Below are 15,811 nucleotides of genomic sequence, written 5' to 3'. Positions count from 1 at the left end.
TCTCAGACACGAGGCGGTCAGGGAGCATTTCAGGAGAGCCTCCCGACATTACTCAGTCAGAATGACAATGCTCCCACAGCCTGGTGACCAACAAGAATCCCTTGGAGCAGTAATTCAGAAGTACTGTTTTTTCCAGAGTCAGGTGGCTTTGATAATTTATGGGAGAGAGCACAGATGAGGGAGCATCTGAAGCAGGGAGAGAAGTTTGAAGGGTACAATAATTCCTGGTGGTTCTCACAGCTTATATGGAGCTAACACCTTGTAACGTATTCTTAATGTGATATTGTGAGTGTCCTTGCGTTTGTCGGTGCTTTCCTGGTAGAATATCTCTGTTGTCTGCAGTCCTAGTAACGAGTTGCAGCTGCGAGGCCCCAAGCCCCGGCTTTCCTTGCCTCCACAGCCCGACCTCACAGCCTTTGTGCACCGCGCCTCGCCTCGCCAGGGCAGTCTCTGTGGCTGGGGTTTGTCCATTCCTCCTTCATTTCTCCCCTTCATCAAAACCCTTGCGATTTGTCCTTTCCCTCCAACAAAAGCACTTCATGTTCAACCCACCTCGGGTTTCCAAGGTCTTCTGTTTCCCCCCAACTTTACTGAACAGTTACTTTATCTTTTCTTCTCCGTTCCTTTCTTCCAGCCGCCACCTTGGTGTATCCCTTTCCCGGCGGCTTTCGCATCCTTCACCAAAGCCTCGTTTTCTTTCTCTCCGCCCCATCTCCCTCACTCCCCACCGCTTGTGCCCGGAGCGGGCCCGCCCTGCCCCGCGGGGCTGCGGTGACACCTGCGCGGGCCGCTGCGAGCCTCGCTGCCCCGGCTCATGAATACTCGGGCCTGCCCTCGCCGTGACGTCGCCGCGGTCCCGGGCGGGGGCCGGAGCCGCCGCGGCGCTGGCAGCGAGGGCGAGTGACGGCGCGGCGGCTGCAGCCTGCGCCTGCCGGCTCGCCCGCAGCGAACGGAGCCGGGCCGGCAGCCGGCACCAGGGCCGGGGATGCGGAGGCGCCGCTGCTGCTGCTGGGGCCCGGCGGCGCTGCTGCTGCTCCCGCTGGGGCTGGGCAGCCTGCTCGCCGCCAAAGGCAGGTACCGGGGCGCGGGCTGGGCGCGGCTGCCCGCGGACGGCGAGGGACCGCGGCGGCTCCTCGCCCTGCGCGGGGCTGAGCGGGGCTGCCGGCCAGGGCTGCCGCTCCCCGCAGGGAGGGGCGCAAAGTTCGGGCGGGGGTCTCGGCGGCTCGGCAGCGGTGTCCGCAGCTCGCCGGCCGCGACTGTCCCGGGGCCGTGCGGGAGCAGCCGGGCCGGAGGTGCCGCCGCCGCCGCGGGGATGCTGCGGGGCCGCTCCGGCGAGAGCCGGGCGAGGGCCGGGGTGCGGCTCCGCGCGCCGGGGCCGGGCGGAGGGAGCGGAGGAGAAGCGCTGGAGCCGCCCGGGCCGGGAGCGGAGGAGGAGCGCTGTCGGTCCCCAGGCCGGATGGGACTGACCGCGGTGCTGCAGGTGCGCCGGGGCTCTGGCTGCTCCGCAGCGCTCCGGCCCGCTCCCATCTCCCAGCCCGCCGTGCCCTTTCCAAAGAGCTCTGGTCGCACAGGTGTCGGCGATTTCTTGCCTCTATTTGTTTTCTTTTCCCTTGCATTGTTTCCATGCAGTTTAGCACTGGCTTTTAAGCCCCGGGCTTTAGAAACTTAGTTTTGAGAACTTTGTCTCAGTCTTTTTTCTATTATTTTCAAATGTTTCAGTTGCTCTTAATTTTTTTTTGTATTTATTTTATCTGTGAGTATCTGTGTTAGAAAACTTCAGTGTTTTCTTAACAAAACCCCAACTAGCTACTTGAGCCCTAACTTTGTGAGGAGATTGATTCTTTCTAGCAAGTGTTACTTGACTTTGTTTACATTTACATGTATGAATAGCAGAAAGTGACTGTAGGAAATTAATTGCTCCTTCTCTGACTGACCCAACGGGCCTTGGTGTCCTGGTGGGAATGCCATGTTTTCTGGGCAGATTAACGTACAACACGTAACATTTTGATGGGGGGGAGTTACTTGCCTCCTCTTTACTTTCTAATGTAATTCAAAGTAATCGCCTCCTTTAAAAGGACCTTTTCTTTCGACAAGCGTGGGAGGATTTATTTCGTGGGAGATGTCTTTTAACCTGCCGGCAGTTCATCAGACAAAACGGGGTCGTTCTCGCTGGGCTCTGCTGTGCCTTTGACCACTGGAGGGCTGCAGAGAACATTTTTGGATAACAGAAGCCACAAGCTCCCAGTAGTTGGTGGTTAAAAATAGGCATTATAATGTTATTTATATTGATGCTTTAAATTTTTGCTTATTACTTTATATACCTTGTTTCTTAAAATTGGGTATTTTCAAAGACTATAAGGCAGTGTTAATAAAAGAGGTAAGATGTCTTGGTGCTGTATGCAGTTAATATCTGATATGCTTTTTCTTCCTCCACCTGGTCGGTAGAGGAAAAATAAAAAAGGGTTCATTTCAGCAAGAACCTCGTGCTTTCTCCTTGCTCTGTTTTTCTCCGGGAAGAAGGTTTTAAGTTAAAAGGCACTTTGTGGTTATCTCGTGCATGCAATTGCAAAGCTTGTTGCTGTAACCCTAACCTGGACTAGTGGCCTGAAGGTGCATTTTGGTGGGAGATGAAGGTAGGATGCTCTGTGCACAAAGCTCCCCATGTGGCCTGAGCATCCTGTTATATATAGGATCAAAGACAACCAAAGATAATGATTTCAGTTCTCATCTTAGGTCATCTACTTCACTGTCCTCTGCTGCTTCTCATTTTAAAAACAGTACCAATCCCCCTCCACACCCACTTCTTTTCCCCACATGTTTGTGAGGAAGGGGAGAAGGATTACAGGAGCAGTTCTGGTTCAGACTTTTCACTTGGTAGAAAATAACAATTTCTTTCACTAAATATCTCCAGGCTGCAAAAATTGTTTACTATCAGTAGAAGGGGGAACCTGCCCTGCCACCCCACAAAACAAACTCTCTGAAGTTTTCCAAGGAAAAAGAAATATGAGGCAACATCAGAATGTTTAGGAGGTTGTTAGTAACAGAACTTAATGGGTGTATTAAATATGCATATGCAATTTGTTAGCTTTGCAGCAGGTTGTTGACACAGAGATGTGTATCATAGGGTCCAGTAAAATCACCATTTTGGACAGAAAAATGTTTTCTTTTAAGAATTTTCAGAGAGCTTTGCTCAGTAAGACAGAGAGGCACACTTTCTGGTTTATTGGAATTGCCTTAATGTCTGGAAATTGATGAACTGTCTCTTGTGGTCTTCAGCTATGGAATATAGAACATGCTGAAGGATAAGGTTTGCGTTTTTTCCCCATCATATTCAAAATTCATAGGTCCATGTGGTCACAGCACTTTTTATTTCCCCAAATCACTGCATAATGCTTTTCTCTTACGTAATTTATCACCTTATTCTAATATGTATTACTAAACTACTCAATGAAGTTTTAAAAGGGCTGTCATATCGTAATTTCTTATAAGACCCATTAATCAGCCTCTTAAATGTTACTGTATTTGAACTTGATCATTACCATAGGCAACATTTTAGTCTTAATTTTTAAGTATGGCCGAAAGCCTCTCAATGATCAGAATAACTAAGAACATTTAATTCCAATTAAATTAATTACATGGACAAAACTTGAAGTCTTAGCCACTGCAGACATTTCCAAATCAGTGGAACATTCAGTCCCACTTGGCAGGTCTGTGATGTGGGTGCATCAGATCTGACTCTCAGCAACAGAGTAAGAGCTGACCCAGGGAGACGGTTCGTGAGAGAAACCTTACAGCCTGGGGGGAGGAAAGAGAGGGAAAAGCTTTGAGAGCACACTGGACAGATCCTAGGGTCTGAAATTTTCTGCATCACTCAGTGTTTCCTTGTATTCCTTTTTATAGTAAATAATAATGAAATACTTCTCATTATCAGTTCATGGAAGACATTAAAAAAAAAAAAAAAAAGAGCTGCCTTTCCAACCTCATCCAAAATACACGAGAAGCAATGTTGGGAACATGCTTAAGTCTGAAGATGGGAGGTGAAGCAACTATGCTTTCTTTTGCCGGTGCTTCCTTTAGCTCACCAATAAACCCCAATAAAGACATATAAATTATTTCATCTTTCTGTTTCTTTTCATCAATAAATGGAGTTAGGAATCCTTTTATTTCTAGAGTGTTTTGGTTGAAAAGCAGTTCATGAAGACTGACTCTTGTGTCTCGCAGGATGAAAGATTCGTCTGATTATGAAGTCTGGGTGTCAAGATAATGAAATTATTTAGAGGTCTCAAAAGACAGAAGTCAGTATTTGATAGCAGCTTCAATATTCAGATATTTCAGCATAGAAAACTGACAACTATATTTAAATTGTCATTATGAAGTTAGAAAGTGTTTGCCAGTCAGAATTATATTGTTGCCAATTTAATTGCATTACTTGGAAAGCAACCAAGACTGGAAACTTAAGAGGTTCCGAAGCATATTTTAATTGGATGCAGTGTGTGTGCCACTTAAAGAACATGCTCCAAGGTGCATCTTCTGTCACCTCCCATTAAGTGGCTTGAAAGCAGTCAGAGTTGGATCCTATTTTTCCCTTTGAAGTGAACTTGGAGGGTTGTATCTGTATCTGGACACACCTTCTCCTGCACAAATCGCACACTTGAAAGGTATAACGGGAAGGGGGTGGGTTGGAGACAGAGATGACCACACACCCAATGTCTGTGTGGTAACAGAGAGCATTTATTGATTCAACCCCTCTTTATAAAGGGGGTTTGACTGGATAGCTCATGGGTCTGATCTTTAACACTGCCCAGCTCCCGGACCAGTAAGATGTCTGCAGCTAAGGATGGAACATAATTGGTTGAGGTTCCTGCCAGTCAACCCAGGGGCTGGTTTATGGGACCTGCTGGGTTTCTTATTTTTAGTGAATTAATTGCTCAGTGCAAGCCAGCTTGTACTGTGACGGACTCTTACAAAAAGGGACCTCAATTTTCTTTAAGTGGTTTTTAAACACCCAGCAGCTGTACCCAGTAGATGAGAGTTGTGCATGCTCACTGGGGGCTTTCAACACAAAATTCAGGGTGCCTGTAATGCTTCAGTGTTTTGTTTCCTTTTATGAGCTGCAAATTTACTCTATCCAGAAGGTTAATGAGTGGAATCTAACTATTTAAAATGTGGAAGTGTCAATTTCTAAAGTGCATTTTAAGACAGCTCACTCTAAATACCTTCCAATTCTTTGCTGTGTGCATTTCAATAAAAGTGGATATGTTGATTGCTTATATCCCTATGATATAAGAGCAAGAGAGTAAGTTACCAAGAATAAGTTCATAGAACATTTTGCATTATTATATGGCATCATAGTTCAAGTGGCTTCTTGATAAAATTAGCCTGAAAGCTCTGGATGTGTGTCTCTCACTGCATCAGTTAATTTGGTACTTGTCGTTCTCAATAAGTGATATTAAAAACAATTAAAAACCAGCATTTAAGATACATTGAATCTAAGTGGGTTTTACCCTTCCTGCCCTAAAATCTTGCTTGATGTGGAAGATGGATGATTCTTAAAATCCACCTTTTAAGAAATTATTTGGGTTTGTGTAAATCTCTTGTGGTGCTGGGTGGTGTAGTATCCCTGATGCTGCTGGTTTTGTGGTACAGGTTGTGTGTACAAAGATGTTCAAGCTTGGCAGAAATTAAAGGGATTGGAAAAGGGGTTCTGTTTTTTTTGGGGCCCTTACAGGTCTGAGTATCCTCAAAATGCAGATGGAATGTGAGTTGGCCAATAGATTATTGCAGAGTATTGGGCTAGGAAAGATGATAGTTGCAATTTACCTAAAAACACGCTTTGGAATAGAAGTGTATGTACTGACTGAATTACAATTCATTTTAATGTTGCTTCTCTCCGTATTGATTTCAAAGATAGCTCTGCATGGATTTGCAGTTTTCCAGCAGTTAATGTTGTTATCTAGATGTTTGGTTTTTGTACGTGTAATCTTGACCCTCGTTAAATCAATGTAAGGTTTGCAGTTTATCTTGGTAAAGTCCGAGTTTCATCCTTTGTGTGTCTTCCTATAAATGTAAACAATTATTTATAGGCTTTAATAGTGTTCTGCTAATAGTTGCCTTTATCCAAACAGGAGGAATGTTTGATTTAATCTCTTTCCTTTTACAGCTTCCTATGGTATAACTGCTTGCATTGAGCCAATAGAGTAATTCTTGGTGGCTTTTGTTTGTTTGGTTTGGGTTTTTTGTTTGCTTTGCTTGTTTTTTTTTTTCTTTGTTCTTTTCAAAGTACTTTTTATTCAACTTCAAACTAGCAAGTGAAGTGTGGGCCAGGATGGGTTTCCTGCAGGTTTAAGTGTGGTTATTCTTCCCTGTGCTGCTTGTCAGGACAGCTGTGTTGAAGCAGGCTGTTTGCTCCTTGTCTGTATTCCAACCCCATGATTCCTGTCTCGTACTGGGTAAATACTGGGGGTGCAGTAAAGTCAAGCAGTGTGCACTCTCACAAAATTTCGCTTGTGCTCATTTTGTGGAGCTGTTTCTTGTTGGTGTTATAAATCAGACCAATCACTTGAAGTTGCATATCTCAAATATGGCTAGTACTTGGCTCTTTTTCTAATAGCAATGATTAAGAATGACATTTAATTTACTACTACTCTACTTTGAGTGTCTTAGAACAGTTAAAATGAAGTGGGATACCTTTTATTTCACTTGATGAAAATTGCAATCAAATACAAATATTAAGATTCTGCTTTTTGATCAGCATTCATCTGTCATTCACTTGCTAGCAGATTGTAATAAGTAAAGTAGATGAGAAAAATAGACTCTACTCATTTTGGGACTGATTTCTTCATTCTTTCTTGTGTAGATTCTCTTCTCACTGAATATGCATAAGACTATCAACACTGTGTATATGTTTATATATGTATTGCATGTGCCTGATCATTATCAGCTTGCATGGCCTTCATGACTTTTCAGACACTTGGGCTTTTTCCTCCTTAAACTCCAAGCTTCTGAAATCAAGCAACTAAGAAAATTTAGTCTTTTATGCCCTAAAAAAATAATAAACCTTACCTTGAATGTGAGGGAGAAGTGCAAAGGTCGTGCAGGTAAATCACAAAAACTGACAAACAAAGGAAATAATGAGGGTTTCCCTCATAACTTGGTGGGTTGTTTTTGTCTTGCATCTGGCTCTTGGAAATGTAATCGAAGTGTGACTCTGGCTGGAAATTATTACACCCCTTGCCTGTGCCAGGCTGCACATTTGCAGTAATTGGGTTGAATTTCTTGGTTGTGAGAGGAGCTTGTAAAATATGGGTTGGTAGAACTAAGTTAAAACCATTTGTGAACTCCCTCTCCTGATTTTATGTGTGATAGATACTGTTGGTTTCTGAAATTTGGTTTGGAGTTAGTTTCACAAAGGTTACTAGCACAGGTCAGTCTGTGACAGAATGCATTGGCAGGTATATTTGAGGCATTTCTGAAGAAACTGTACAGCAATCGTATTTGAAGGGTGATTCTCCCTTTTCCTTTTGAGAGCTACTTTAAAAATTCCTGAGCTACAGCTGAACAGATGGTATTTGCCATTATTGTCAGGCTTAGATCTTAAAAGTTCATTTTTTCTTCCTTAGTTAACGGAATTATAAATTTACGTTGAAAAGGGAAAGCTAGAAAGATCTTAAATGTCTGATTTATACTTAGCTGCCTGTAAAAGTCAGCCTTTTGATAGTGGTCTTTAAACCTGGCAAAGCTAGACTCAAACTCTTGATTTGGTGTCATAAAGGGAAAAACATTGGCTACTGAAGCCAGTTGTAGATGGTTTCTGTCTTCCTCAAAAAAAGCATAAAGACTGTGTGTGTATAAAATGATCAAAGTGCAATTATATCTGTGTTCTTCTGAAGTGAAAGGCATAAGATACTGAGATGAAATAATTTGAAGAGAACATTTTGAGGTTTATTTTGGGAAACTAAAATAATTTCCTTTTTTTGCTTTCTCTGCAGTCTTCCTTTAATAGTGGTCTTTGATGTCATGGGATCTGTGGGACCGTTCCAAAGTAGGGATTGGATGTTCCAATTTGTAGGGATTCACAAATCAAGAAGAGCTGGAGCTGCTTGTTAAGATCAGCAAAAATATCTGGGAGAGAATATTTTTGGTGGAAATATTTTTGGTGACCACAAAACTGTCAGTCTGTTTGTTGGATGTTTGACTTTCTAATAATAAAAAATGTTAAGATATTTTTGTCCAATAACTTAAATCTGTGTAGATGTGAGTATAATGCCTTTAGTTAGAAAGCACTTCAATTTGAGATATCTTAAAAGAGGTAGTTCCCTTCTAAGTTCAGGGGAATATTTACTTTTCTTCCCCCCTCCATTCTGCAAAATAGAAACTTGTCTTGTTTTCCAGTCTCAAAGAGTATATATTTTTTTTTGTGTAGAGTGGAGTTTACTAGGGGATAAATCCAAAAATGCTGTAAATATTTCTTAGTGAATGTGAAGATCTAAATCTGTGCATGATTTGGCTTAACCTTCTTTGCAAATACTTGAAGTTGAACAATATAAATGCTTTCTGTACAGAATGAGGCTGTGTACTTATTTTTCACCATAGAGAGCATTTATTTACAGCATGATCAACGGATGAGGAAAAATAGTTTTGATAAGCAAAGCAGTTGGTAAATCAAGTTTTGAGGTTTTAAGGCTTCAGTGCTTTCAGCACTGCAAACCCAACGGAGGGACACAAGCTCTGAGCCATAAACCTTCTCCAAATAATACAGATTGATTGGAAAATGTTGAAATTCTATAAACATTTGGGTATGTCTCCTTGACTGTGTTTCAGGAAGCAGTTCTCATTGAGACGACTAATTCTAAAAATAAGTTAGGGCAAGGGAATAAGGTCTGTTATAGAAACTTAATTGTAGACCAGCTTCTGTTTCTTTGGAAGCTAATAAAACCCAGTATATTTTTCCAAGACTTGCCAATATTGGCAGATTAGTGGACTGAAGGGTAAACTGGGACATAACAGGAAAATTAATTTTAGTCTGTGTTTAAGTTCACCACTTTCTACACTAAAATACTTTCTACAAAGTGCCGACTCTAGCATAATTGTAAATGATTTTTGAGTTTATCTTTGCAAAATGTTTCCTGGGTATCTTTTTGCAGATCTTGTCTAACCCAGTTCTTTCAGGCTGACTGCATGTCAGAGAATTCTCTTATATTCCACATAAGCAATTACTCTGATATAATTTATGACCTGCTGACCTTTTCACTTTTCTGCTGCAATGATTATAATGAGTGTGTTGAACAAAGGAGGAAATTGAAGGCCAGATACACAGGGGAGTTGAATCACCCAGGAGCTGGAGAAGTCTGGTGTAATCTGTGGGCAGGGAGCTGATTGCAGCGTTTTCCTGGGGATAATGCGCAGATCTCTTTCTCAGCTATTGTTGCAAGCACAGGCGGAGAAATTTGATGATGGGGAGCAAGGAAAGCAAGGAAATGCACAGTGGGAACTCCTGTAAAAACAGCACCAGTGGGATAGTACTTAAGGATTATTCTGCATTGTTCTGGGCAGCACTAACAGCTGTGTCAATCCCTCCTTACTAGGGAGGGGAGGGACACGAACATGTAGGACATCACATACTACTCTTGCTTTCTTCTCTGCCTCATAAGCGATTAAGTACTTCTAAGGCTTTTAAGGCTCCAGAGGCTGGGGGACTGAACTGCAGGGCTTTGGTTCCAGAAAAGCAGTGGTGTGGGTTTTTTTTTTTTTTTTTGGTTTTTTTTTTGTTTGTTTTGTTTTGGTTTGGTTTTTTTTTTCCTGCTTGGCTTGTAGTACTTCAGCTGGTTTCATGTTTGTTATTACAAGTTAAATTTCAAGTCTCAGATCTAAATGTAAAATTTAGTAAGTACGCTATAAATTTGGCAGTATTTTTGTGATGCATTTCAGTGTATGTAGTGAATCTATCAAAATTCAGCTCCCTGTGACCTGAGAGATCTGGAAAGCAGAAAGAAAATGAACTAGAACCTGTATGCTTTCACATTCTTAGGAATGTAGAAATTAATGTCTTAGTTTTGCTCCTAACTTAGTGGTTGTTGCAGGGAGTTGATCTAAATGTAGAAGAACTGATATTTAATTTCTGTAGTAAAAAGTGCTGTTCCACTTGTTGTTCCCATTATTGAGTGGAACTGATTGCCAGCAGCTTTGTATGACCTGTCAGGTGGAGAACTTGCTTTGGCTAAACTTTGGAGTGCATGCAGCAGAACTGAGAGTGACTACTGCCCTTCAAAGGGAAGGTTCTTTATAGCATTTCCAAAATAACTGGCTCAGACCAACAATTGCACCTGCCTAGGAGGATCATGAGTTCCCCTGTGGTCCTCAAAAAATATGGGCTGCTCAAATTGCTCAAGAGCTGCAGCATCCTGTACTCACACTGGTGTTTTTTCTCCAAGATGTGTTTGGTAGGAAGTGCCCATGATCCCATTGCAGAAAAGGAACGGAGATGTCATTGCCAGCTTACAGATCCAAATGGGTTGAGTGAGAGTGTGACCCTGAAAAGCTGCTGCACTCTTCACTGCAGTGATTTAGCTGGAGACACTTTGGCTGCAGAGGAATTTCCATGCTGTACTTACTTGACAAAAAATGGAAGAAAAAGTGTGTGCTGGTTTTACTGAAGTATTATTCGGAAGCATTCTTGTATTTCAGTGGCACATCAGCTCAAATGGAAATCAATGGCTCATTCGTCTAGCCATGGGGAAGCTGGGTCATTCCCTGTGTGCAGACCCTTGGTAATCTGCAAGTTTGCACACGAGAGTTCAGACTGTTCAGAAATTGTGTTGAGCATGTTTGATAGCCTTTATATGAATAATGCTCCACATTGTTGTGACCTGAAATAGAAAGATAGTAGGTAGTATGCTGGAAAACGCAACAAATCGTGTGGGATTGTGCTCCTTTGTACTGGCAGAAATTATGGAGATTTTCTGGTGATTTGCAATATCTGTGTGTGATAAATGAGACTTCTGTGTGACCAGTCAAACACCTGACTGCTACTGAGATTAACATGTTCTGTTAACACTACAGACTTGGTCTGTAGGAGAAAAATCAAGAGTGCTTTCGATTTTAAAATAAGTTTTCAACAGCTGCTGACTGGGTTAACTTGGTATTACATATGAATTGCTGTGTATGCTATGTTGGCCATGCAGCTGCAGATATGTTATTTTCAAATATCACTGAAAATAATATTACAAGGGAAAATTCTTGTCATGCTAGGTTTCATAGCAGGAATTACATGAGGTTTGACCATTCCTCCTCTGTATTCAGACCAGGCTTCAATGTGACTGGTACCAGTGGTTTGGGTTCTTTTTCTTTCTTTTTCATTCAGAGTGGGCATATAGACTTTGTTCTCACTATACTAAGACTAGAAACTCCTTCCATATATGCTAATGGTTCACTTTTTCTGCTATAATTCTTGAACAACTGTCTTTTGAGAGTTTGAGCTTGGTATTTCAAAAGCATCTCAGTTTCAAAACCTTCTTCAAATTGAGGGAATTATTCTGGAATTGTAGAACTAGCTCGAATTCCAGTGAAGTTCTCTGCATTCTTCTTTCCTTTGCCTTTATAATGAGGGCAAATTTTTTTTTTTTTTTTTTTTTTTTTTTTTTTTTTTAGTTTTTGTTAAGGAAATTAACTTTTGGATGAGATAATCTGCTGAAGTTCTTCATTTACATAACAAATTACTGGAATGCAATATTGATTGCTACTCATGAACACCAACATTCATTGAATAGCTTGGAAAGCTAATTAAAAATTATAATTGACTTTATTCCTCTTTCTCCTGTTAATATTTCCCTTTCCTGTCAAATTGTAAAGTTGGTTTTTGTCTTCAGTTTTTAAAAATAACCTGTCTTCAGCACAGTCAAGAGACTTTTGCAGCCTGTTCTGAATTGTTCAGGTGCAAAGTCATGGGTAAATGGGGTGAAGTCTCTTGGAGTTCTTGATGCCCTCTTTGTAACTTAGGTAAGTTTAAAGACAGATTGTTTGCATATTTCACAGCCTCTTAAGATTAGAGAGTAAGATTTTAGTTTAACAATTTTTGAGAACTATAAAAGAACCAAAATGTTGACTTATTAACAGAAAAATCTTTACATATGTATTATAAATATCTTTAAAAATCTTGTCTTGAGCAAATTGCTGCCTGACCAAGTGATGTGGTTACTGTTGATGTGCTGAAAAGTGTCTTTACTGCATCAGTTTTAGCCATCATTTAGTTAAACTAATGTTCTGTAACAGGAAAAGGTGACAGAAATGATGATATTGTCCCTGTTTTGGAAGTGTGACTATTGAGTGAGTCTGTGATAGTGTACCAGAAAGTCTTGCTTTGTGCTTGTGGCTCAAATTTTCCTTGAAAATGCTCTTTAGCCCACCCTGACGTTTTGACCTTCTCTTTTTCCCAAGGTGCTGGCCACCTGGGCAGGTTATCTGTTCAACTGCAAGACCTTTCAGTCAGGGACATAATTCTTGAATCTGCATTTTGGAGAAACCCAGCAGAGTATTTTGCACAGGACACCACTGTTGCCATTCCTAACTCATGCCAGTGCATCCTATGAGAAATATTAAATATCATGGAGCAATTGATAAGGATATTAAAACAAAGTGAAATATGTTAAAATAACTTTCGCAAGTAGAACAAATCCTATTAAAAGACTAAGAAGGCAGTTGATTTGCTCAACACTCTGAGCATAAGATGCACACTGTTGGGTGGACAGGGCTGTTTCTCAGCATGATACTTCTGAGGAGAAGATGGATTTTAAAAAGTCTCATCACCAACACATCGGAATGCACTGATAACAGGATAAAGTTCATCGCGTGTGCTTTTTGTAGTTCCTTGTGCTGTACTCAAAGATCTCGTACAAAATGTTGTGCCAGCAGCTGAGGGAAATGAATTAGTCCAAGGTTAGGTTTACTTCAGGTGTATATATTGCTGGTTAGAATTTAGATTTATTTGTCAAGTAATTTCTAAAAACTCTACCCTAAAGAAGGATTTTTCCTGCTGTTAGCTCTTTTTAAAAGCAATTTGAAACGCTGATTCATGAAAATGTTTACCATTTTAAGTTGACTTCCTGAAGAGAACTGTAATATGATGTGAGCACTTAAGGAAATTGTAAAAACTGCATTAAAAATATTGTGTATCCTTGCTGCATGCCTTGTATCATTTATGTGTACATACCCTGCATATTCTGAATAAATGATTGTACCTGGAGTCCAACTGTTCCATTTCCATTTTGTAGAGCAATTGATTAATTAGCTTTATGCCACTGTTCCTGTGAATGAGAATGGTACATTTGTTAACTTCTTAAATATTAATTTGTAATTTTTGCAGGCAAGACTGTAAACAGTTGAAGCGCAGAAAATACAAATATGTGTGAAAGACAATAGCATAGTTTTTGTTCATCAGGAAAAGTCCCAGGGATTGTGTAAGTCACAGGAAACAGTGGGGCAGGAGGGCAGGATGTACTGCTATTAGTAGATAGTGGAATTGAGAGATCTTTGAAGGCTGCGTTACCATATTTGGAGAAGTTATTGCAGGGTTAACGCTACCTCGGAGGAAGAAGAATAGGAGCTTTCCTCAAACGACCACTGGACAGCAGAAAAAAGACCCCTAGCAACACGCCGCGCAGATGCAGAGCACGTCGAGAATGTCACAAAGTTCAGAACTGAAGGGGTATAAGAACTGAAAGACCGGGAGGTGCGGGGCGAGCCGTTGGTGGGAGCAGAGGCTCCCCGGCCGCCCAGCGCTGCATTTGCCCGTACTGCTTGCTTGCTGAATTAATAAAATTCTCTTTATAAAGTGACACAAATTGGTCCCGTGTCATAATTTATAACAATATTTGGTGCCGTGACTCGGATAGAGAAATAGCCTGGTTGTTCTGGGACCCTCGGGAGGCACCCTGCCTTTTTTTTGGCGGCCTGATTGTCCCAGACTTCCCGGTCTCTCTACCGACGAACCTAAATTAAGCTGCGGGCAAAGGAGAGCCGGTTAAAAGGAGAGCCGGTTACCCCTGTAAACTTTGTGCACGAAGATCCGAGCGAAGACGCAGGACGCGTGAGTATAGGCCGGTTTCCCGCTCGGTTTGGGGTTGTTTTCCCGGAGTGTTGTGTGTGAGAGGTCTCATAGAGACCAAGTGAGTGCGGACCCTCAGTAGTGCGGTTCCCAATACCCGAGAGGGCTTGGGCCACGAACCAGGGGAGCGTGTGTGTGAAAAATTGAGTGCACTCCGGAAGATGGGACAGAGGAAAAGCAAGCCCTCTGGTCCCATGGGTGGGGGAGCCCCTGCAAAGCTTCCCCAGATTCCTGAGGATAGTCCTCTAGGAGTAATGATAAATAATTGGCATGCCTTTCCCAGTAGGGGAAAGGGAAAAAATAAAGCAAAAATGATCCACTATTTTAAGGAGGTTTTGGAAAAGTTTGGACCCAAATTTGGGAGGTTTGGACCCAAATTTGGGGGATTTTAAAGAGGTTTTGGAGATTTGGAGCCAAGTTTGGAGGGTTCTGTCCCAAATCCAGGAGGTTCTGACCCAAATTCGGGGAGTTTTAAGGAGATTTTAGGGGGTTCTGACCCAAAACCAGGAGCTTCTGAGCCGAATCTGGGAGGTTCTGACCCAAATTTGGGGGTTTGGAGGCAGAATTTAAAGACTTGGACCTGAAATTTAGAGGTTTTGACATAAATCTGGGGGATTCTGACCCAAATCTGGGGAGTTGTGACCCAAATCTGGGGGGTATGGACCCAAAATTAGGAAGTTCTGACCCAAATCTGGGGGGGATTTGACCCGGAGTTTGGGGGATTTTAAAGAGAAAAGGAGAATTATAAGGGAAATGGGGATGAGAACCTAGGATAATAAACATCAACAGGGACCATTGGCAGACACTAAAAGGCCCCTGCAAAATCCCCAATGGAATAACCAAAACCCGCAGCATAGGACCCATATGGACGACCTGCAGAACATAATCATACAGGGCATTAAGAGAGCCGTCCCTAGGGGACAGAATGTGCAAAAAGCATTTAAGGTGCAGGACGAGAGGAGGAGGCAGTGAGACAGGAGAAGGAGATTCTCTCAATCCCAGCCCCGAGGACTAAAAGGCAAGTAAGGCAATTATTGGGACTATTTGGGTACTGCAGGTAGTGGATAGGAAATTTCAGTGGAAAGATAAAACTTTTATATGTGTCATGGGTTGACGCTGGCACGATGCCAGCACCCCATGAAAATGCAATTTATCAATTAAATATTGTGAAATGCAATTGAGAACAGAGTAAAGCAGGCTAAACTTAATAATAAAGGAAAAAATTTATTATACTATTACTACTGTTACTATAAAAGGAAAAGAAAGAAAAGGAAAAAACTATACAAAATTCAAAATGAAAACTTTCTAAAATATTTATCTTCTTATTACTTAACTCTACTAAATTATAGTGAGACTCATTTGGATCTTTAATTAAGTTTTTATCTTTTAAGATAATTAATACTGAGTTTATTGAGGAAGAGAGGAGTCCCCCTTGTATTATGGACTCTTAGGAAACACAGCTGCTACCTCTTGTGTTTTCATGTTATATGTGGCACTGCTCAGACACACTGGCTAGTGTGACACACTCTTTTTTTTATGTTACAGTGTTCTTACTACTGTGCAGGGATAGAGATTGCTTATAGGGCTCTTTTAAGGATGCTTTGCTAAGGACTATTAGGAACAATAGTCTAGTGTTTTGGGCCGAGGGTCTAAAAACAGAGATTGCTTTTTTTTTTTTTTTTTTTTTTTTTTTTTTTTTTTTTCTCTGAAGAC

General features: G+C 41.6%; 1 protein-coding gene across 2 annotated transcripts in view; it reads left to right on the top strand.

The window, feature by feature from the left end:
* The first annotated feature begins 809 nt into the window (after positions 1 to 809).
* CLSTN2 (calsyntenin 2) overlaps positions 810 to 15,811 on the top strand; it is a 354,435-nt gene continuing 339,433 nt past the window's right edge. The window contains exon 1 of one of the 2 annotated variants that reach the window (XM_072933585.1): positions 810 to 1,070. In XM_072933585.1, the coding sequence (XP_072789686.1) occupies positions 986 to 1,070 (85 nt within the window). In that variant the 5' untranslated portion in view covers positions 810 to 985. The remainder of the gene's footprint in view (positions 1,071 to 15,811) is intronic. The other variant, XM_072933586.1, reaches the window with a different exon arrangement.

The sequence above is a fragment of the Taeniopygia guttata genome, chromosome 9, assembly GCF_048771995.1.
Source record: "Taeniopygia guttata chromosome 9, bTaeGut7.mat, whole genome shotgun sequence".
Taxonomy (NCBI): Eukaryota; Metazoa; Chordata; class Aves; order Passeriformes; family Estrildidae; genus Taeniopygia; species Taeniopygia guttata.
The sequence above is the reverse complement of the archived record's forward strand: the minus strand, read 5'-3'. Positions and strand labels throughout refer to the sequence as shown.